General features: G+C 37.1%; 1 protein-coding gene across 4 annotated transcripts in view; it reads right to left on the bottom strand.

Annotated features, from left to right (window-relative positions):
* The window catches only part of LOC128890183 (zwei Ig domain protein zig-8-like), a 290530-nt gene that overhangs the window by 46556 nt on the left and 219450 nt on the right, over positions 1-24524 (bottom strand). For all 4 annotated transcript variants that reach the window (XR_008460569.1, XM_054148463.1, XM_054148465.1 and 1 more), the window contains one exon: positions 5709-5870. Coding sequence is in view for 3 of the 4 variants with exons in the window: in XM_054148463.1 (XP_054004438.1) it covers positions 5709-5787 (79 nt within the window). In the remaining variant the exon portion in view is untranslated. The remainder of the gene's footprint in view (positions 1-5708; positions 5871-24524) is intronic.

Raw genomic sequence — 24524 nt, 5'->3', positions numbered from 1 at the left:
TTACCTGACAATAGTATGCAGAAATTAATGTTAGTCCAGATTAATATATTAGGTTGTCCCAAAAGTTTCTTTCGTTTTATTAATAAATAATACACGCACAATATTTTATGTTTTATGTTACATTACCGAATTGTGCACGATTCATTTTGCTCCATTACTGTTACAACATGAATATCTATGAAATTAGATTGTCTATTTATGTAAACACTGTCACACAAAATAATTGAGTGTAAATTCCGAAAGAAACTTTTCGGACAACCTAATATATTATTATAGAAAACAATAAAAATTTATTTGAAATTTTAATTGTTCCACGAATTGCCACATAATTATTGAATCAAGAGAGGAACAATCGTCATCGATTGCTTCACGAAATTTACATATCGCAATATTCCAGTTCTGTGACCATTTCAACTAATTCTCTGATTAATGGGGCGCCTTTACACGAAGCCTGGTGGAATGAGTTATCAACAAAGTTTGCCGGTGGACCACGAAGGCATAAATTTGACTAGAATAATCATGGGAGATCAATATTTTTAATACTTATATCGAAGGATGTAAATATACGAACAGGATTCCAATTTAATCCGCGCGTTATGGAATCTGCTCCAAATCTGGTTGTAAATCGTGAGCTCAGTTTTGCACAGAAGTTCTTAGAGGGGTTATAGGTTATACAAGCATTATGTATTCAGATTGTTTCTAATGTGATTGTACCTTTCTTTCATTTATTCGTGGGTGTCTTTCTCTCGTAAATTTTATTTACGATCTTTCTTTTACTGGCGCAAAGAATACATAGGTATTATATGCTGATTATAGATATTAACTTCCACTATTTTTTTTAATACATTATATTTATATACGTATTTTAGAAAGCCACACGATTAGTTTTTACACCTAATAAAGTTAATTACTCAAAAGAAACAGTGTCAATCGAAAATTGATTTACTACTACATCTTGCTCAACCTTTGCGTTACAAATTCATGAACATCCCTCCAAATTTTAAAAAAATTTTATTTATTATCCCACAACATAGTAAAAAATGTGTTGAAACATGTGAATAAACAGGAAACATACAATATAATCAACCAAATAATTCATTATCTCAAATGTGACATTTCGCAAAGCAGGATTCCCGAAAATATTTGCACGCTTAACAAACTTCATATGCAGAGGGAGGAAATGATAGCAACGGTGAACCAACTCGAGAAGTTACGAGTAGACCGACCACGATCGTTGAAGTAGCCTAAGAACGTTCTTAATCAAACATTAAAAGTCGCTCGGTCGGGAGGAACGCTCGCAGGCAGAAACGCTAAATTTTAGATTACCGAGTGTAAATCAATTTCAAGCGAGACGTCGGCATCCTAATTACACAGGTAATAAGGAAAACGGTCACATTTACCGTATACGTCGACGAATTTACATACCTCGATGTCCTGGATGTATAACTCTCTCCCACCCTCTGGCAATCTGAATTTCATGGAAACTAATTCTGCGGTTTATTTAATGGAGTCTTCCTCGCGCGGCGTTGCGCTCCTGTTGTAGATCACCCGAGCCGATTGGAGCCGCTCCAATCTCGCGTTTTACACACGCCTGTGTCGTTTTCACGCAATTCATTAGTTAATAGAAGCCGGCATGAAACCGGGAATAGGGGAAATGCGTTTCAGAAATTATTCGAATGACTGTTTCCTTTTTTTTTTCAGTTTCTTGCTTCATTTTTAATTCATTTTTTTTTTATACTTTGCTTAAAGGCTGAGAAAGAAGATACTTTAATTTGTTTAAATTGAAAATTTAAAACCTGAATACAGGAGTAAGCAAAGCGATATTTAATGTATAATTGTACGTTGTGATAATATTCAATTTAGAGTAATATTTTATGTTGATTATATTCTATTCAAAAATTTCAAAATTAGGAGCAAGAAAGTTTTAAAAAATTATATTATAAGACACGAGGTGTAAATGTTAATGTAGCGTATACTTTTCGAGGTCTGTAATTTAGAAAAGAATTATTTAGAAAACTGTATTTATATTTATTAGGGCGTATTCTTCAAGTACATATAATCACCTATTAGATAGACACCCTGTGTTCATATACTTTCAAATCGCTTTCTCTTAAAATTCTTCTTCTTCTACTTCGACCACACCGTAGTTTTATTCCTACATTATGAACTGAATAACAAAAGGATTTAATGATTGAAAGGATTAACGTAGTGTTCCAGAAAATAAGTGGTCAAACTTTGGAAGTTTGTTTTACTCGCCCTGGGAACGAAAAAGAAAACTATCCTGTTTCTAAATGTTCTCACTTAATCTCCCTGCAACTTTGCTTTGAAACTTAAATGAGGAATAATGAACTTCACATTTGCTCAATATTAACCTATATTAAAGTTTCCAAATTTTAATGATAATAAAATACATAATCAATGTAGGTCCATATAACAAACAAAATTCTTTTAGCTATATTCTAATTAAATTGTTCATATTATTATAAATAAGAAAGAAAACCGAGTTTTAAAGCGTTACTTCTTACAATAAATAAATACGGTGACTCCCAGAAATATTCGGACACCAGTGTATGGTTAGCTTTATGGCTTAATATCGTAGTTATTAAAAAAGCAATCGTGTTCGTTACTTTCTCCAATAATAAATCATTTATTAACATTATTAAAGATATATACATTAATTCAAAAATTTACATAAATTATATAATAACAATAAACAAACGAAGGAATACCGCATTTTCGGGTCACAAAAATATTCGGACACTACGAGGAATAACATTTATTAATTAAAATTAAACATTATATGTTCCACATTAATATTTTGTCGCAAATCTCTTTTGTCTTATAATATGTCTCAATCGATTCGGCATATTAGAAATTATTTTTTTTTAATATTCTGTCGAAATGGATGCCCATTCTTCTTGAAGCCTAATTTTAAGTTCTTCTTTGAAACGAATGGGTATCTTGCGAATTCGTTAGTTTAACTTATCCCATAAGTTTTCTATAGGGTTAAGGTCTGGTGATTGTAGAGGTGGATGAAGGACTTTGGGCCAATTATACAATAAAAATTCTTAGACAATGCGCGACTTATGTTTAGAATCATTATCCTGGTAAAATTTAAAATCTTCAACAATCCCCATTTTTTCTGCACTTTGTTTTAAATTGCTTTTTAAAAGATTCAAATAAGCATTCTTAACCATAATGCAATCGATAAAAATTAAATTGCCAACGCCGGAAGTCGAAATGCGTCTCCACACTATTACAATACCTCCTCCGTGTTTTATCGTACCCGAAAATCTGATATTCTTTCGTTTGTTTATTGCTATTATGTAATTTATGTAAATTTTTGAATTAATGTCTACATCCTTAATAACATTAATAAATGACTCATTATTGGAAAAAGTAACGAAGACGATTGCTTTTTTAATAACTACGATATTAAATCATAAAGCTAACTATACACTAGTGTCCGAATATTTCTGGGAGTCACTGTAAGAACAAAGTACCTAGTACTACAGCTAGCAGATTCGCGAGTGGTCGGCCTCATTTTGCCTCGCAGAATGGCTACGTGAGAACCATGGATTATTCATCAAGATGCAGGCCCTAGTTGACGTCATTATGGGTGAGATTCTACGGTATCTACGCTTCTAGGCACTTGAACAGCTCTCGTCGCGACTGTTCGAGCGATTTGATACTCTCGATACGATCCTCTATGGTCGTTCACGTCGTTCAGCCTTGATTAATGAGAGAATAAGCGCGTTTGCGCGTTGGTCGAATGTCAACCGGAATGCAAGCCAACGCAGAACCCTTGATCTTCTCAATTGTGTTGATTACGCTTATTGGGGGCTTCCTGTCACCCATTTATCCGTTTTTGAGTAATGGCCTTCGAGGCAGAGCTATTGATATAACAACGACTTCGTCAATAATTTCGCCTTTATCAAGGGCTGTAGCTCGAAATCATTGGCGAGGCAACCATGATGAATGGCTGATGAGAAATCAATGGGAAACAATATTTAACCTTAACAATCAAGTTTCAGGACTGTAATAATATCATAATATTATTCTACTTATTATTAGTATTATTAATAGTGTTATTATTACTAATAATAGTATTCTATATTATATACCGCAATATAAAATATGAACTATATTAAAATATTTTTATTTCTGTATTATGTAACGTGTTGAAACTTGGTTAATATAGTATATCATATTCGTTTATATTTGCAACATTTAATTCTCATACTGGTTCCCTCATGGCTCCTTTGTCTCGATCTTCCACCAAGTGATTTCTTTACATTTTTTTGGGACAATAATAGTGACAATTTCGTGTAGAACAATTGAAAGAAATCACAGCGTAGTACAGCGCACTGTTTGCTAGAGTAACGAAAGCACACGTGTCCACGTAAAAGGAGTATAGAATAATTGGGATCTACATCCACGGCTTTCGTTATCGCTGTATACGCACGCCTGGAACGTTCCAAACGAAACACTATGGCTAGGAGATGGGAAAAATTCTCGTCTAGATAAAGTACTTCGATAACGAACGAAAGATAAACAATTTTCGATTCGTTGTTTGTTTAATAAAAATTGAAGTTCGATATATAAAAATCAAAGTCTGTTTTATAGTGGAGGAATAAAGACTTGCGCGAATAGCTATTCGATCGAACGAATGTTTCTAATAAATTGCTATACCAGGTTTCTATACATCATCTACCAAAATAAAATTCTACTCCATCTCTGCAGTGGGATGCTTCCAATTTTCAGTAATTATATCGCATTTGTATTTTTATTTTATATCCTTCTAAAACCATTCGTGAGAATTTCTACAATATTTACATGACAATGCAGCAATATTAATAGAATTTATTGTCTTGCTACACGAGTTTGTAATTTAATAACTGTTAAACCAATTTTATTTCAATTTTTTACCATTGCAGCGTTGATTAATATTCATGGCGCATACAATGTACAACAAAATTGCAAACATAAATGTAAAATAAAAATCTTGTCTAAGAAGTTTCGTTTTCGAGAAAAGTGTCAGCGAATATGCGAAGAACTCTACTTCGCTACTGTGTCTGACCATTACTTGCTATTTCTACTTGTGTTAGTGTTCTTAAAGATTGATGATGGTATCGCATGCCTCGAACAGTTTTAATTAGCAAGATGATAGCAAGATCGATGGAAACATGTAGTACCATATCACGGTCAACGTTCCAAACACTGACGTAAGTAGAAGCAGCGAGTAATGGTCGGACATATTAACCAAGGCGCAACTATTAAATCGTACACCTACCCAAGAATTTTCAAAATCGATTCTTTAAAAAACGCGATCCTTTAAGTTACTTTGAACTAAGGTAATTGCTTCAATTTGATCCAATGGTTTAAATAATATAGGTGTAAGTAGAAACAGTGAGTAATGGTCAGACATATTAACCAAGGTGTAGATACTAAATCCTACATCTACCCAAAAATGTTCAAAATCGATATTTTTAAAGATGAGAGCTTTTAAACTATTTTTACTCTTGTGATCAACAAGAACCAGGTATCTGCTCAAATTTGATCCAGAGGTTTAGATAATTCAGGTGCCACTAGAGTAATTAAATGGCTCTAACTGAAATACAACACTGTATCCCCTTCGAATAATTAAAATGATAGTATCGCGGCTGAAAGCGTTGAAGTAGCACTCGTAAGATGTAAATTGCACGTACCTGTGTGGGAGTCGGACGCCGATAGATAAACGAGGCAGCAAATCGTTAGGAGCCGAAGGAGCCACATGACACTACACATGATTGCCCGACGCGTGGCTCCTCCCTTCCTTATCTGTTCCCGCTGGTGCGGTTCGCGTACCGCTGCCTCGACATTGCTGTCATCTGAAACACAATGTATCCAGAAAATCACGAATCGATTCAATACGATTCTGAAATTTATCTTTAAGTCAGTGCGTCCACCATTTTTTAAATAACACTCCAACTTAACGTCTAACCAAATTTAAATATCCAAGGAGCTCGAAATTCCCAATGGTAGTGTACGTAATGTAGGATACACTTAACCGTAACTCTACCGTAGCGTGACTTCGTGCCACACACCGAGTTCGAGTAATTATAGAGCCCGTATTCTATAACTTAATAATACACCAAACGTCATTAGTCCATAAATTTACTTACTGAAACTCAAATTTTAGTTGCTCAAACTTGGTGTGCAACGCAGACTATCGTCCCACTAGGATTAGAGATAATACGCCGCGGAAGTTAACAAAAATACAGGGTGTTCCTAAAGTCTGAACACGTAGGAAATGTCATGATTACAGACAAGCTAAGCCTAATACAGGAGAGGACACGCTAATCAGGATCAATTAGGACCGTGCAAGATCTGTGAAACTGGAAACAGATGGCCACGAGCCTACGGGATAGAAAACTGCTGACACAGGATTTATCGGACCTAATATCTGGTGATCCTATAATACCTAATACGTGTCATAACGCGTCCCGTTGAACCTGGTATCGACGTCGACAAACACTTGCCAAGCGTTATAGGCGTCACGAGACACGTTAATGCCGATACGGATCACACTGGTCACGAACTTTGAGCTACAAACCACAAAACAGATGCACTTTGATCCGTGACGCTACACAGATCATGCGTGAATCAATGTGTTCGAGGAAGAGAATGAAAATGGCTCTGGGACTCGAGGAATTCGAGAAGGATATTCTGGATCCTGAAACAGCGAGTAATGGTGAGACATATTAACGACGGCGATTCTTTAAAAATTGCGACCTTTTAACGTACTTTGAACTAAGGAAATTGCTTTAATTTGATCCAAGGGTTTACATAATACAGGGGTAAGTAGAAACAGCGAGTCATGATCAGACACACTATCCAAAGCGTAGATACTAAATCGCACACCTATCCAAGAATGTTCAAAACCGATTCTTTAAAAAACGCGACCTTTTAATTTACTCTGAACTAAGGTAACTCCTTTAATTTGATCCAATGGTTTAAATAATACAACTGTACAAACACTGACGTAAGTAGAAACATCGAGTAATGGTCAGACATATTATCCAACATCTGTCAAACTGGCAATGTCGAAAAATTGCACTCGTTCGGAATTCACAGGTTCGATCGGTGATTTTTCGAACGATTAAGGTACCGTTGGAAACACTTGGACGTTCCGTGTCATAAAATCGCAAATGCGCGCTGGTATTCGGTTGGTTAAACCGTGGTGGCGTCGTAGCGCGGCACGTCGGTGCCATAATGTAATTAACTCGTTTTATTTTAGCGGTCCGCGGAACGGCCGGGTGCCTCGCTAATATGAAAGTATCGTCGACTCTGCCGGGGATTAACTTCTGAAACTTTCCCACGGGCGGCGTGCACGGATTTTAATTAAACTATAATTAAGCACCGTAAGACGGCAAATACATTGAACGAAACAAAGAATCGGCGCTGTGGTCGCCTCCCATCCTTTATCCGATGTCCCCCTTTCTACGAAGCTGACGAAACTTTTCGAGGAAGTTTCCGAACTCTCCGCGAACGGTTTTCGGGCACAAAAAAAAAAAAGAAAATGGGTGGAAGACTTAACGCCCCAAATTTCACGAAAGCTGATCACGATTAGCGTATATGTTCGTCGAAAGTGCGGTAGACGCCATCCTGTCTTGGCATCGGCACCGTTCCAATAAGAACAGGAATACTTGTAATGAAAAGAAGCCATGACTGGAGGAGTATGGGATCGTCCGTGCGTGATACGTTTCATGATTAATGGGAAGCATCCGCGAGCCAATATAGACAAGAGTAGTTTCATGCTAGGGAATATCGAGAGCATCTCTTAGAATCTTTACTCTTTGACTGGCATGTCTTAATTTGAAGGTTTTTGGCAAGCGTCATGTGGTTTTTCATAGTATTTTTACCAGAAAATATCCCCCTGTCTTTAAGGGTAGAAATTAATTTTGCAACTTTACATTCACATATTTATCATTCCGAGTAGAAATATTTACTCATCATTTTGTTACGTTGGAGTACCAACTGATTGGTTTCCACACTTTGTTTTTACAAGTAATATATCGTCAGTTCATGTGTAAACATTAAATCTATCATTTAATTTAGACAAATTTCTTCAATAGACATATAGTGTACGAGTACCTTAAGTCTGACTGTATGTGCACTCTTAAAAGTATAATTCTCCTTTATAAATAAATAGTAAGTTTACTTCAGATACACACTGAAGTTTTGCATCATCTATTTATGTTTCTTCGTGAAAAATGTGTAACAAACACTGAAGCAAATGCTTATCAGCAAACTTCGAAGGAGCTTAACAAATTTTACCTCACGATTTCATTCGAACGAAGAGTTCCTATCTAACGATCATCCCTCGAACATCAGATGTCACTGTCTATGTAAAACGCAGGAAGCAATTTCGCCAATTAACCGACAAAAGAAACGTATACTCCAGAAATGAAAGAGCATGATTGAAAGAAGCCTAACGTGCACGCGATCAAACCAGTGGAGCAAATACGTGTTAAGCGAACCGCGACTTTTATTTAAATAGGCCCGCGGCGTTGCAACGTAAGAAACCTGTTCGTGATTCGAGTAACCGATTCCGAACAGGTACCTCCGGTAACCCCGTCGGTTGAAAGGTTTCCAGGGGTAAATGTGTAACGTGAAAGACGAAAGAACACGTAGTTGGCTTTCAGACGCGAGCTACGTGACGCCCCGTTGCATTCTCGATTTAGACGGGCATTGATTCCTCGTCGTTGCTAAAAACCGGAACGGATAATGGCTGCTACGCGACAGCCGGCGAATTTTTTGTCCGTTTTCAGCGGACTTGGACGAGTTAGTGTCTATTGATGGCGAGAGAATGGAAAGGATGTCACACGTTCGATTTCTTGTGACACGTAACTCGTTGATACCTAGTAATTCTATCGGGCCGAATAAAAGATTCGATGATTTTTCTTCCTTCTTTCTGTGTCCTTTTTCAACGTACATTCTGTTTAAATTTAATAAAATTATTCGTCGTCAAAAAGGGATGTATCATCTAATGAATTTTATGGATTCATATAATAAATATACAAACTAGTATAATAAATATATGCTAAACATAATCAGAAGGTATATGCAATTACGCAAAATGAAATAAAAATATTATTGCATTAATTCCAGAATATATTCAAGATTATGTGTATTTTATGTATATTATTGCAAGTCATAAATGCATAAAGTGTGTCACATTTAAAATTCTATCGCGAAACTAGTGAACCAACCAATTTTGCAGTAGTTTAATCCGACGCATTTAAAGCTATTGGATTAAGTGTTGATTTATAATCAACCAGGCCTGTGTCACGTTCGAATATTATTAAATTTCTGGCTCCGCTGGATTATTCGATGGATTGAAGCATATATTAGCGATACTTTAAATTACTAGGGAATGAATAACACTGAATATTGATGCTGCAAAATTAAATTTTCTTTTATTCGAGGGATGCATCCTATGGATTGGTCATAATTCGGTGAGAGTTCATTTGCATATTAACCAATGCTTTTCGAATCGGCTACTGCATGCGAATGCGCCATTTAAATTATAAAATCAGGTTATTCGTGTTAATACGTTCGCATTAAGTTGTCTAAATGGTTGTCTTTAAACGTTCGTGTTCAAAATGCACGATGTCCCATTTTGCCTAGTGTAATCTGGCGTTCATTGGCGATAAGGAAACTCAGTTATCATAATCCTATAGCTAGAGTAATATAGCTTTAATCGCGCAAGACTCCACCCTTATCGGGGTGAAAGGCGAACATACGCGAATGGCTGTTTGCATTCTGCGCTATGACTTGGCACTTTCGTGTGTAATGTAACGTTTTAGCGACCTAATGCACGAAATGTCGACTCGCACGGCGGTATAATCGCGTAAGCGCTCTTGTTCGGTGACAGAACACGAAATTAACACGCTTCCTAAATCTTGATGGGTATTAAAGTACAAATTATTTTATTTTCAGCTCGTCGATAAAACGGAACCATATTTATTTTTAAGAAATCACATAAGTCATTGACTATAGAAATTATTGTGTTCTCAGCTCGTTGATAAACGAAAGTATATTTATTTATAAGAAATCATGAATATTACCGTTACAACTCGCGTGGATCGAATACCTTCTTATTTAATCGCTTCTTAATTGTAGATTTTCACGTTCATGGTCCCGGCATAAAGATATATTAATATTTATATATCTTTATAAAATATCCATTATATTTATTATTCTGCCGTTTAAAAAGGAATTAATAATGTAAATTTCAAAAAACCAAATATTGTCACTCAATCTTTTCTAAATAAAACAAAATATTGCTCAACGATGTTACCAATCTCGACGTAATTAAAGATGCGCCCAAAACACGAATTATCGAAGCACTCGCCCTCGAAACTAAAAAGAATTCCTATATTGCGTGGGATTCCGAGTTAGCTCGAGTGTCTCTTAAAATGGAACGTTCCATGAATCCTCGCAAGCCAGGGCCGCAAGATATTGTTCGACTTAAAATGGCTCGGCGGCGATGCAGCGTCACGACGCCCTATTAATTCCTGGGAGAAAGATATTTCTGTTACACGCGGAAAGGATGTGAACGCGGAAGCAAAGTCGACGTACCGTCCAAATTTATTTGAGCCGTGCTGTTCCTTTCGCCCCCCTCCGCCTTCGACCGTTTCACTTAATCCCCCGATATCTGCTCGAGAATGTACACAGGGTCGCTGAAACTCGTGCCAAGTTGGTGCCATCTACGCCTGGAACCCTCGAAGGATGGTCAATGCTTGCAATTTTCATTGGGAACGTGGTGTGAGGCCATTTTGCACTAACAAATGCATGAGTTGTAGGGATATCTATTTTTTATTACCAAAGTGGTACAAGACCATTTTGTTCGAAAGTTAAGTTTGTAAAAAATACTCACACTATGATGTATTCACACTACTTACGGAAGTATTAAAACATGAACTGTGGAGAGATGAGAAATTGGTCAGTAGGTTTGATCGAGACTGTAGAATTCACTAGAAAACTTCTCGTCTCCGCATAGTACATTCTACTACTTCATATTATTGCGAAGAGGAGCTGATATTTGATGACGAGAAACTAAGATCGTGCCATGAAATTCAACAGTATAGTAGAGTTCATAAAAGAGAATTCCATAGTGTAATATAATCAAGGAGATTACCAATCAGACTTACTATCCAACATCTCGTCCCCGCATAGTACATACTACTGCTTCGATTAACGTACTATTCCTTTCCATTCTTAAAAAAAGTGACTGTGCAGATGCTTTCCTGACCCTCCGTAGTTATTTAACATAAACTCACCCGCGAACGTGTTCGCACGTACATCGTTAAATTCGCCCCACTGCCGCTTGTCGAGCCTCGGGTCCTATCAAATTCCGCCGTTTTTCACGGTTTCGAAAGACTTTCCTCGGGGGAACGAAGCACACGTTCGGAATTCTAATTCGGAATTTCTAACAGCAGCTCGAAGCCAACTCGAAGATGAATGGGGGGCTGCACAGGGTCGCGTATCAGCCTTTGATAAATTAAGGTCGAGACCTTGCACGCCGAGCCGCGGGAAACATGCCACTCAAATAGGGAGATGATAGAGGCGTTGCCGACGGCAAGAATCGCAGATATTTAGGGGGATAAAGCTTGCAGAAGTCCTCGTTTAAGGCTGGGTAATGGGCGACTGTACGTACGTCCATACAGGAAACAAAATAGACGGCGTTACGCCAGACGGAAACGTTCAAAGACACGTTGAGTGTTTCTACACGTAGATGAGCGTTTCTACGGACGGTAATCTTAACAGCTTTGGCCGCGGTGAGGAATAATTCAAATGCGGAGAGAGGTTCTTTGAGCGCGATGCGTGCGTACCTTAAGCCGTGTACACAACCGCAACGGAACCTCGACTCCGGCTCTTCAATACTTGAACACATGTACGGAACGCTCAGATGTTTGCGATGCGATCAGCCTCGAATTGAAACGAAACTTTACAGGTTCTTACGTGTCTCGTCGTCTTGGCTCTGAAGACGTTTAAATTGGGTCGCGAGACGTTGTTGGGACCACATGAGTTTGAAAGCAATTTTAAAGGGGGCTTGGAAGACTCGAGAAGAGTTTGATTATAGTTTATTTTTATTTAAATAATGAGATATGCGAAGCTATTTATTTTAAGTAAAATATAAGATATCTCCCAATGAATACCTTAAGACAAAAGAGAATCAATTTTAAGAGATTCTCTGGTAATTAAATTATTAACAAGAAATTGTTCGACAGGTTTCGAGGAATTTAAAATTCGTAATTATTTATCCTCAACGTTATAGAAAAGTTACACAGAAACAATTGTACATGTGAAATGGAATCCATGGAGATTTTAAAATTGTTCAATTTCTAGTCGATTCGAAACACAATGGAAAACTTTAATCTATCATTCATTCACATTCTATTCGGATGAATCCGTTATCAATTAATTCGGAAAGTCGACATTCTCCTCGCACCGGTTGATATCAGCGAAAGAATGGATTTCTTATCACAGGGGCTAACAATAATCACAACTGTTAACAAGAATCTTTTCAATTCCTTTCGTTCCGTACAATACGGTATTCCAAGAATAGAAAATAATAACGAGAATTTGTGCAGGCCAGAGTGGAGGCAACGATTAAGTCGTGAACGTATTGTCGCGATGTTCGCGTCAGATTTAGAAGTAAAACGAGTAAGCTGAAAATACATTGTAAAATTTTAATGCGTTCATTGAAGTCTGGCTAAGGAAGTGGAACGGACGTGGAACAAAGGTGCGCGATATTAAAAGCGAAGAAAAGGTTGGAAAACGTGAATGAATCATAATTCGATAGTGAAAATAGTCGAGAGGAGGGGGCAGGAGCAATTGCAAATGGCTAGGGGAAATACTGACTAATATACAGAAAGATTCACACTTTGTAGATGCAAAGACTTTGACAATGAAAGATAAACAGATGATTAGTAACGACGTGACAGTCCATTTGAATGAATAAAATGGATTGAAGTTATAAATCAAATAATAAATAGATGATATATGAAAAATATTTACAGTTGAACATATATTTTAATTAAATACAATAAATAAAATGAAAAATGTTATTGTACGATAAATATCTCATTTTGTACAAACGTAGCACGTATCCTAATACTTATGACCATAAATGCATTATTCTGGGTCCAGATTGCATAGCACTTTCATGTGCTTTGTCTGTCCTTATTGAACGACCTTTGTACGAGGTTCCATAAAAAGATACTAAGAATTTTACTCCCCTTTTGAAACTAGATAGCCCCCAGATTGCTTAGAATGGCTGGTAACGATCTGCAGTTTCAAATTCGACAATGAATCCAGCGAAGGAACAAGGAATATCAAGCTTTGGTTTAAAAACAGAAAATAAGTAAGGAACAAAACTTCACCCCTAGAAATACATAATTGTTAAGCGTGACGCGTATTAATCGATCGGCGTGGGATCGCCGTCGCGAATTTCTGGCAGATTGGAACCATGGTTAATTCAACAGCGAAACGCAGCGAAATAAGCGTCGACGCGTGTGTATACAAAAATTAAACGACGTTAGAGTGGGCAAATTGGATCGGAGATTGCCAGTCTAAACGCGAAAGCGTTTCGCGTGGAAATCGTCTCTGAACGCTGGAATACACCCAGCGAGGAAAAACTAAACGCGCCACCGTTCACGATATCCGTCGTTTCGAAATATCATTTCCAGATACGACCGGCAGCTTCCCGTGCATTTTAAGCCGGCACGAAAGCACGAAAATTTACAATATCGATACCGTCCTCGTTAGCTCGCCAGTCCCTTGTTTAAGCAATCCGGCTCACGGTACCGTTTAAACGAATTTCGGTGCACTTTCAACGCCTACCTCGGCACGGAAGAATATTTTCGCTCGCAGGACAATGATCTTCCTACTTCTGGGCGTTAAAGTGTGCAGGAAGAACTATTTTGCGACCAGGCAGAGCGGTGGGGTTAAAATGATGCGGGAAAATATATTCCTGCAATATGAAAGCTTCAAATGGGTAGACTAAACGATAATTGACATTTTGAGAGAAGATTGTACTAGAAAATTGCATGTAAAGTTTATTTTCTTTTTTAAAATTGTATCTGTACAATATTTCATTTATGAATACATTTTGTAAATGTATTTCATTAAATATATTTCTGCAATATGAGAGCTTCAAATGGGTAGACTAAACGATAATTGGCATTTTGAGAGAAGATTGTACTAGAAAATTACATGTAAAGTTTATTTTCTTTTTTTGAATTGTATCTGTACAATATTTCATTTTATGAATACATTTTGTAAATGTATTTCATTTATATTCTCATTTTACAAATGTATTTCGCGAATGTATTTCATTTGTATTCTCATTTCATAAACATATTTATTGGTCCGATATATTAAATTTATAAAAATCTAAACCTCGGTGTCTTTTTCTGGGAGAAGACACAAAAAACCATGATGCACGAAAATATTTAATATATAGTTAGAACAAATAGCATCGAAAATTGTCCCGAATAATACAGACTTATAACAAAGTCGTCCCAGAATTATTATTTCCCATTTAATCGACGAGTTCTGTTCAACCGATCGAACAATATCGAATCCCTTTATTAACAAATGGAGTCGCTGTGTATATTATATCAGGAAATTGCTTTCGCGCGACAATTACGTCGCGCGCATTGTTAATCGTTCGCCACAGGGCCCTGTCGATCTTCTTTTTCCGGTCAGTGTCTCGTTAATTATCGCCGATAGCTGGGGTGTGTTCGACCGCGGCCTGCGTATTGCCTGCAAACAAACTGGAACCGTGTGACCCCGGTGTTATCAACTTCATCAAACAATTACGCCGTTAGTCGGAAGGGACAGGCAACTTCGCCGAGTTTCAATGAACCCGTGAAAACTGGCACGGAGTGCCGAGAACCGCGGAATTATCGGTCCGAAAACGATCTTTTCTATTGCGCCGCGTTAAACATTCCAGAATATCCGCTGTGTTACTTAACGCTACGACTGGAATTCATTCCACGGGGCTGTGGCGAGCGCTTGGAATGGCTGCTCCGTTATAAACGCGACGTACGGAATATTTTTCGCCAAATTGGTGGGTATGGAACGGTAGCTGCGATCACGAGCGAGGCAGTTTTCGTTTAAATGCTTGGATGATCGAAACACGACCGTAACAGTTTCTATAATTGTAAGAGCAACAGTAACCAGAACAATAATGATAATCTAGTATCGTTATCGCAACGGATAATGCGTGTGAATTAAAGCATGCTTTTAAGTAAACAAATATTACGTGAGGTTAAAATGACTATCCTAGGTTAAAATGAAGTTCTAGAGAAACTTATTCAGAGTCTGCTTCGTTTATTATAAAAAATCGTCATCGAGGTATTAAAAAGACATTAAATTCGGTAAAAGGATTTTGTACGAACGTTTTATGTTATAAATTCCTTTCTGTTATCTCAGCGAGAATCCCTTTTGTATCTACTTTTCCCTGTCGTAAAGTTGTTATTAGAAATCTGAATATCGAATTATCCTCGACTTAACTTTATTGTCCAGAAGATTACGGTTCGAAGGAGTTAAGATAATAGATGGCCCAAAGTATACAACGTATTCTATGGTTAATAAGGTACTCTGCGACGAAACTATTACCCGGAATGAAATTGCGAGAATTATTTTTTAATCAACGGATGTTTCGTTATTTAATGACTCCCCGTTCGTAATTAATCAATCTTCTCATCCGACGGTATGTTCCTTTTTTCCAACTTCTTCTTGAGGGAAGTTACGCTGAAACTTTTGGTCAGTTATTAATAAGAAGCGCTACTAAAGGAACAGCATTCGTTAAATTTTTATGTACGAGTTAAAAAATACTCGACTCAACGGGGTGAGAAATTTGTAATACAGAATTAATAATTGCAGAAAAATAAGGGTTCTATTAACAAAAAAATTGCTGTACTTTAGTAGACTCCTATCTCTATTATAAACATCCCTCTGTACTTCGAGTATTAGACATCATCGCTAATTTTCAACAATTGCCTCAAATGTATTAATACCTACACAATCGAACCTTCTTGTTTATATTAAAAAATTCCAAGCCTGAAATCGATGCTTTTCCCAGCGAGCGTAATTGAATTTTTCCTCGATTCATCCTGTACTTGCTCGTCCGATGAGATCGGTTAAATCGCTGGCCAACGTCGTTGAACGAGGCCAAAAAGAAAGGAAAGGGTTAAGGCAAGAGTTAGTCGAATAAGGACAGAGGAGAAGATGGAACCAAGGCAAGGAGATTGGACGAACGTAGGGAAGAAAAATGAGGCGAAAGGGAAGCAAAACAGAAGATCATGAAGCGAGGAAGAACAACTAGAGGTTGGATAGATAAAGCTGCTGAAACTTTTTAACTCTAGGAGAGGGGCGCGGAGAGCAAAGGCTGCGAGAAGAAACGACAGCAGTAGGGCAGGGGATGAAGTTGGATAAGTTTAATGCCGTGGTTAGAAGGTTACTTCTCCTGCGGTGGAATCGATGGGGAACGTGGAATCCAGGCGGAGTAGGGAATTGCTTTTAATGAACTTTGCATAAAATGACGTTCAACTTTGCCCTCGTGTCTTGCAGCCTCCGCTGTTTCGTTCCGCTTGTTTATCTGCTGGGGAACCGTCACGGTCCAAAGATGGAAATCTCGTCAGGAACAGGGGGATGTGTATCTCATTCCCAAATGAACGCTTGGGAGTCTGTCTCTAACTATAAATCGAAAACTCTTGCATTTCTAAATTCTGTTCTGGGGACGAAAAGTGTGTCTCGTTCTGTAGGGATCAAAAGTTAGCCAATTTTCATTTTAATAATAGATGAATTGATAGTGATGATGGAAATTGATAGTTATGTTGAATGCATATCTTTGAGGACTCCAGAACAGTCTATATTTAAATATTGGTTTGTCCGAAAAGTCCATGCCGATTTTTGGTAGGTGGTACAGGTCTGAATGTATCGGAATGGATGACTACAAATGACACGTATACATCCTTTAAAAGGTGAAAAGGTTATGGAACAAAATGGTACTTACGTAATTCTATAAATATATAGTAAATTTAAATGTGCCTTTGAATTTTTCTTAAAAATTGGCATGAACTTTCTGGACAACCCAATATATACCTACATGAAATATTGTGCAATGTGTCAATAATTTATAATATTAATTTTTCTTTAAAGTAAATTACATATTAAATCGTTTAATATTTAGAACGTAATACTTGTACCTTCTTATTTGCATTGATGTTTATTTCATGAATATATTCACGATTCAAATGTTGGCCTTAATATTGAACTTCATAACGATTTATTGCCTAAAGTTTGGAACCAGTTACGTACAATAAAGCTCGGAAACTTGACGTTATTAGTATGGCTAATGGACACTAATAAATTCATCAGATGTTTACAATTCTGGTAACGACCCCTCGCGCACTAAAAACGTTCAGCTCCAGTTAGTACTACAAACGGTGCTCGAATCAATGTAAAAAACAGTCTAATTTTGACCGTATAGTAATCAATTATGATTACTATACGTTTTTGCCACGGATGTGCATATGAATTATTATTTAGTAAACGAGTATCAAACTTCGTCCAGAAGAAAACATCAAAGAAATATACAATGCAATGTTGCAGAAGTATGAAACATCTATCAAAGTTTATAGAACTTTTTTCTTTCGTTTTATTCTTAATTTTTCAAACTAAATATGTCGAATTCGTTTTAGATGAATACGTTTATATAACTGTCTTTACGCCAATTAAATACAACGTATTGAAACAGTGAAATGGATATTCGTTTCAGCGAAAAGTAATAGTAATAAAGAACAAAATTAACCTTAATAGCGTCGAATGTGCGAGGGCCGCGTAAAGCACCGCTCGAAGGTGTTTTCTATCGATCGGGTATCAAACAGGTTCGGAATCCCGAGCAATTTCACGGAATGGCCTCGAGTTCACGCGGTGGTACGATTTCATGTTGGATTCGATCTCAAAATCGACAGAGGTACGGCCCTCGATGGACACATAAACGTTGCTGATCCGTATTTGGCCGTTAAATTAACGTTATCGCGATCTGAAAGCGAACATCTTGCATTCTAATCACTCGCGTTGTGTGTGCAGGTTGATTCCAGAAACTGGCAGACGGGGTAGCTTTTTTATAAACAAACATACACATAATTAGTACAGGAAGAGTTTCGCAGGAGTTTCTGAGGTTGCTGTTTAAGAATCTACACAAAATATTAAATATAGGGAAGACTGATATTCTTCGATGAAGACCAAATAATTCATTAATAATTAGAGAGACTTCTTTTAATTAAATGCAAACCTATCTTACGTGGAACTAAATTGAATGATGCATGAAACAGTTATATACAAATGATATATAGCATATAAGAACTGTATATAAAAATATTTAAACGGTCATTTGACCGGTTGTGATAGGTTTACTGTTAAAAATATTTATTTTGAGAACATTCCACTGCTCTTCTATAATCTTCATTAAACAGATATTCGATAGTATTCTTTAAATATCAAATAAATTTAATTTCCATTCAGATGTTAATTTGGCACGTGAAATACGATTAGTGTCAATCATCTAATTCGATTTAAATATCTACACGTACATAATGGTAATGCTTTATACCATTTCAATTAATTAATAGAAAATCCAACGGACGCTCAATTGATGGAAAGGGGCACGTATAATTACGAAATTCATTATCAATGTCCATCATTCGTGACGGAATGAAGTTCAATTCTATCAAATCACGTTTCCAAAGAGGTCTTTCGTCCTTTATGTACCACCACGTATAAATTACTTCACGTTCGGTCTCGCCGTTCTGCTAGCCGATGTATAGCCGTCTAATATGTTTAATGCCTACTACGATGTCGTTCAATATGGCGTAATGCACCCGTTGCAATATAGTTGAGGGGCACAGGCGCGGGGTAATAAGGGTAACGTTTATTGCGTTTCGTTTAGCGACTCCCCCAGCCGTATCTTCTCGAGTCTGGGGAAAAAGTGACATGGCCGCCATGCACTTGCGAGCCCAATGAATAAATTCTCGATGTATTCATCCCTGGCGATAAACGTGTCCACTTGAAACAGGCTATTTTGAAGTGGTCTTTACTTTAATGTAGTCTGTTCTCTTCTCTAATCGTTTTGATTGCTTAATTAGTTTGAAAATTATCATACAAGCAATGGGAACACTCATTGACAAGTTAGGTCACTCTTAAGGTTCCAAGAAAAATTATTTCATTCATGTACAGTTTGGTAAAAGTCCAAACGAAACTATTTTCGACATAAATCCACGTCTATCATAAATATTTTTCTAACTTTTTATTATTTATTCCTTCACCAGGACCCCAAGACAACCTTCCCAAAGCACTCGAATTCCAACAGCTACGACGTGTCAGCAATGTGGTGCTACGACGGAAGTTTGACCATAAGGGCAGCTATCTCGAATATTAGGTTCAGCCAGAAACAATTCGTCGAAGACCTGGATAGCTTAACCACCTCAGGCACGACGTGATTTTCAGCTTACTACTCTGCGAGGGCCACAAGTATTTGAAGATTCGGCTGATACGATGCACCCTGTTATGTAAATTGTAACCCCCTAGGGTAGCAACGTTTATACGCCCCGATATTCCCCACCGAGCATTAATTTGAATACGTAATAAATATTAGTGACAACACAAGTTACCTTATAGCGCAACGAACTCTTGATAATAATATTGTCATTATCGCGTCATTAAAGAAGTACGTGTACGAAATTGTACAAGGAAAGATATTTAGATAAGTTTAGATAAGTATTTGAATTTTTTTTTTAAATTAGCACGGACTTTCTAGACAACTCAATATTTTATATTTATAAAAGGAATTTATTTCTCATTTATATAAATAGTATCCAGAAAGGTGTTCCGAGATTTAAATTCTCAATAACAATCGTATCGACGGCCTCGATGTTAAATAATAGTCGCAGAGCGACGGAGGATATCAATTGCAATTCAAATCAATTCTGCCTGGTCCCTCTTGTATAGAAAACGAGACGGTATTAACGAGTAAACAGTTTGTGATTCCAAGGGCCAGAAGTACGGGCGACGTGTTTTGCTACGCTTAGCATTTCGTTGCATTTCGTTGCATCTTTAATGTCAGCGGCACACTTTCCAGGATTATACCCGGAGATATTGAATATTCATAATCGCAACTTTAAGACGAGGTATACGCGACGTGAACCCCTGGTCTTTGCTCGGACGTCGAGAAACGCTAATGTAAATACAAGCGACTGGAAAAGGTTGCTTGATGGGGTACACGAATATAAAACAGCCGCGAATCGGTGTATGTTGACACGTTCGGGAATTGTTTTCGACATGTAACAGTTTCAGAGAACCTTTATTCTTATTATAGTGTTAACTATTTATTTTTCTTCCATTGATTACTCTTTGGATTTTTCGCAGTTAATTGTAATGCACACGGACTTTAAGATTATTTTTTAGTATGAAATAATGTATCTGTACAAGCATTTTTTTGTGACAATCAGTATCAGTATTTGTAAAATACCATTGTTTTATTCTGTGTTATTTTACATTTACTTTTCCTGTAGTTCGATATACAATTACGGAACTTTTTCAATAGATAATTGAAATAGAAGTTTCGTAATCAAAGTTCTCACATTATAAATTCGAACGAGAAAGAATGCTGTTCGAAATAAAAGTGTGTCGCGAATAAAATTTGTTGGAATTGAACTCGTGTAACAGAAAGAGATATTTCCTTCGCTGTTAGGTAACATTTTCTCAATTTTTTCAAATGCATACATATATTACAAATACTCAATTTTTTCAAAAGTTCGATGCTATTCCCATGTATGTATTAGGTTGTCCCAAATGTTTCTTTCGCTTTATTAATAAGTAATACATGCACGATATTTTATGTTTTATGTTACATTACTGAATTGTGCACGATTCATTTTGCTCCATTACTGTTACAACACGAGTATCTATGAAATTAGATCGTCTATTTATATAAACACGACCACATAAAATAATTGAGTGCAATTCGCGAAAGAAACTTTCGGGACAACCTAATATACATATGGAATTCAATACATAATCTACACATGCCAAATTTAATTTATAATACATTTTCTGATAATCCAATTCTGAGGTGTTCAACCAAAATCTACATCAACCCCCATACACATTCGAGCACACATATTCAAACTAATGTGATCTTGCAACTTTCTTGCAGATTTCTATCAAGGGCACTCGAAAACACGAAGAATGCAAAAGAATGAAGCGAGGGACGTCAAATTTTGATCGATGGCAGTACTTCTTCCCTGTTTTATTCAATAACCCCCAGAAAGGTATAGTACCTACTGCTTATCACTCTACAATACGCCGCCTTTCGACGATCCCCTTATCATCTCCATAGGTCTCAACTTCCTCACGAAGGGACACTATCACTGGTGAAGGGGCATAGAAGGGTCTCATGACTCTCTTATCACCCCATGAGGGTTGTAGTTTGGAATTCATGAAAACATCATGCGGTCCTTCAAGTCCATTATCGTGGTATCTTCGGTTCACCTATTTCTTTCTCCTATCCGAAGAAACTTTTCGTGGAAATCACATTTACACGTTTCATTTATAGGAAAGGGGCGCAAATATTGAAGAAGTTTTCAAGTCTCGTGAAATTTCACGTATGCAGACGTGGTGGATGTATTTTGTCGTTGGAGGGGAGGGGGGGGGGGTATTTACTTTCCTTGATTGCTTATTAGAAAATGGATTATACGAAACCCTGCACTCTTTTGCTAATTATTTTGCTTCTTATTCTTTCTTCTACAATTATTTTAATTAATTGCCACCCCCTAGGACAAGGTATAAGTTTGACTGACGCAACGATGTCGCGTTTAATTCGATTCAATGTACAACCGGGGCTTCTTATAACGAACAAAGGACGTTTTGTTTGAATAGACTTCTTCTTCGGTTTAAAAATGTTTCAAATGGAACTTTGTATCTTGCAGAAAATTAATCTCCAGATTGTTGATTCAGAAATTCTCTTTATTTGCTCTTGGCCTTGAAGTAATTTTAAATTAAATTGGCGGTTCTCCGGTGGTAGAGATAATATACGTTTTTAATAGATTCTTAAAATGTATTAAGTAGGGAACCTCTAAAGATTCTCTTTCTTTATTCTAAAGAAAGAAAAATTGAATGAGCTTAATGTCATGTTAACATTACCACATAAATACATACGTTACTACCCCAAACGAAAAACAATTTTCTTCCTCGATTAAAACATAATTAGATTAAATAAAAAAAAAAAAAAAAAGAAATTTCGTCCTTCATCTGGCTCATAGCACTTTTCCTCGTAGTTTGCAAACTAAAGAGATTGAGAAACACTGTTCAAGAGTGGAGGGACTACTCCAGAAGGGAAACTCTTTCTCTCAGGCAGCGCGTTACAAACTGTATCTCAAATGCATGATATTTTGAAGTGACAAGGAAAGGGTGCAGACACTTCTAAATGTATTCAGAGGTTACCCGGTTCGCGGGAGAAGTCAAGAAGCCGGTGAAACGGTGGTTCACGAGTCTGCTTAGCATTTAAATATCGCCTGCATAGAACCTGAGCGCACTCTCGCTATTCACCCCGAAACAAGGGACCGCAAACGGCCGAGGTATCTTAACGAAATTAAACCGCCCCCCTGCATCCCCTCCCAACCATTTCGCGCCTTCTGCCGTCGCTGTCACGCGTGTTTCGTCTCGCTGGGAAAAGCTCTTCGCTCGAATAATTTCGCGTTGGTAGTTATTGAAATTATTCGAATGGGTTTCCTAATGTCCACGAGAATTACGCGATCCAGTCATTAGAGATAAAGAGAATTGCTAGGGCAACGATGTAACTGTCCTAACGACTGATAAAGAAGAGGGAAGGTTGTAATCAAGATGGCGGAACGCTTTGGATTCTTTTAAGGGGAGAATTTTATTCGTGATTGCAGTAGTCCTTAATGCAGGCTATTCGATTTAAGTAGGATAAATAGAGAGAAGTACCGAATATTAATTTTCATTTACAAACATTGCATTGTTTCGAGCCAATAATTGAACGACTCATGAATTCATTCTATTCAGGTCTGGGGTTAGGTTACCTTCAATTTTTTAAATGGAATGTCCAGTTTTTTCCCTGACAAAATAATAAGTATAAAGGTATTTCTATCCCCAAACGAATATTTTGAAAAATATTCAGGTCACATTCGTCAGATCTTTCCTTCCCAACAAATTCCACGTACTGGCTCTCATAATTAAAAATCATTTTGACAACATTTACACCTCGCCGGACTGCGTAGTTTTCCATTTGTAAACTCAGGAATTTTTCATTATCCAGGCACGCATTACACACACCGTGTTCCGCGCATGCAGACTACGCGACGCAAAGCCTTGCGAAGATTTACGAATCCGCATCTATTATGGAAACATTTCGCATCGAGGAATTACTGAAACGAAAAAACAAAACTTTTTCATAATACAAGCCTCCGTTCCGTTACAATTTATGAGATCTAATAAGACTAAACTCGGTTAACACGCGGTACGACTTGACTTTGTAAATACGACTTCTCTTTCACCGCAATCTCGAAGAAAAAGCGCCCAAACGAGGAACGCGAAGTTACCGCCGTCCTTTTTGCGCCTTCGTTCACCTCTGACGTCTCGTTTCATTATCCACTGGCACTCGGTTCCCCAACAATTGAAGTTATTATGATTAAACCGTGCCCGTCACCTTTTTCATACTTTCAGGGAGCATTTCTTTTATCTCTGGGTTAAAAAAACACAATTATGTTTGCTAATATTCTTGTCGCTTAAAGTTTCGAAATATTTTTACCATATTATATTAAAAGAATGTTTAACTGTCAAAGTTATAAACATTTGCATCACAGGATATCCTGACAAATTTCAATAAGTTCCTTGTTTTGAACATTACAATTTTTTTCGGGTTTCCCGAATCACAAATTAGTTCACAAATTAAATAAAACTCACAAACTAGAAGAAAAATTAATGATTCAAGTTTGAAATTCTGTTATTTTGTCAATTTTCTATTAAAATTAACAATTCACGTTATAACCGATATTATCGATGAACAGAATAGAATCACTTTTTACTACTTCGCACCATCAGTGCGGACTCGATCACGTTAAAAAATTTAGCCTGTCCTGTTCGACGTGATCTAGAATATTGTACTTAACTCGTAAACAATCATTTTGGCTGCAAAAAATAAATCATGAGTATTGTCTTGAGAAATTGTTGAAAATAATAATATTCCCTTAATTTTTCTGTAAAAAGAAAAATAACAAAAATGTGAGACCCACCTGGATACATTGCTTGTTAAATAAGGAATCAAAAAGTCCTTTACCGTTTTGCGATACGATCATTCGTTACTGAGATAGAAACGATTCAAGTTTACTCGTGCTATGGGCCCATCGCCGCGCCGAACTCGGGTTTGTTTACATCGCGGCAGC

This window comes from Hylaeus anthracinus, unplaced genomic scaffold (assembly GCF_026225885.1).
Source record: "Hylaeus anthracinus isolate JK02 unplaced genomic scaffold, UHH_iyHylAnth1.0_haploid 12000, whole genome shotgun sequence".
Classification (NCBI taxonomy): Eukaryota; Metazoa; Arthropoda; class Insecta; order Hymenoptera; family Colletidae; genus Hylaeus; species Hylaeus anthracinus.
Note: the sequence above shows the minus strand (reverse complement) of the source record. Positions and strands in the feature narration are given on the sequence as shown.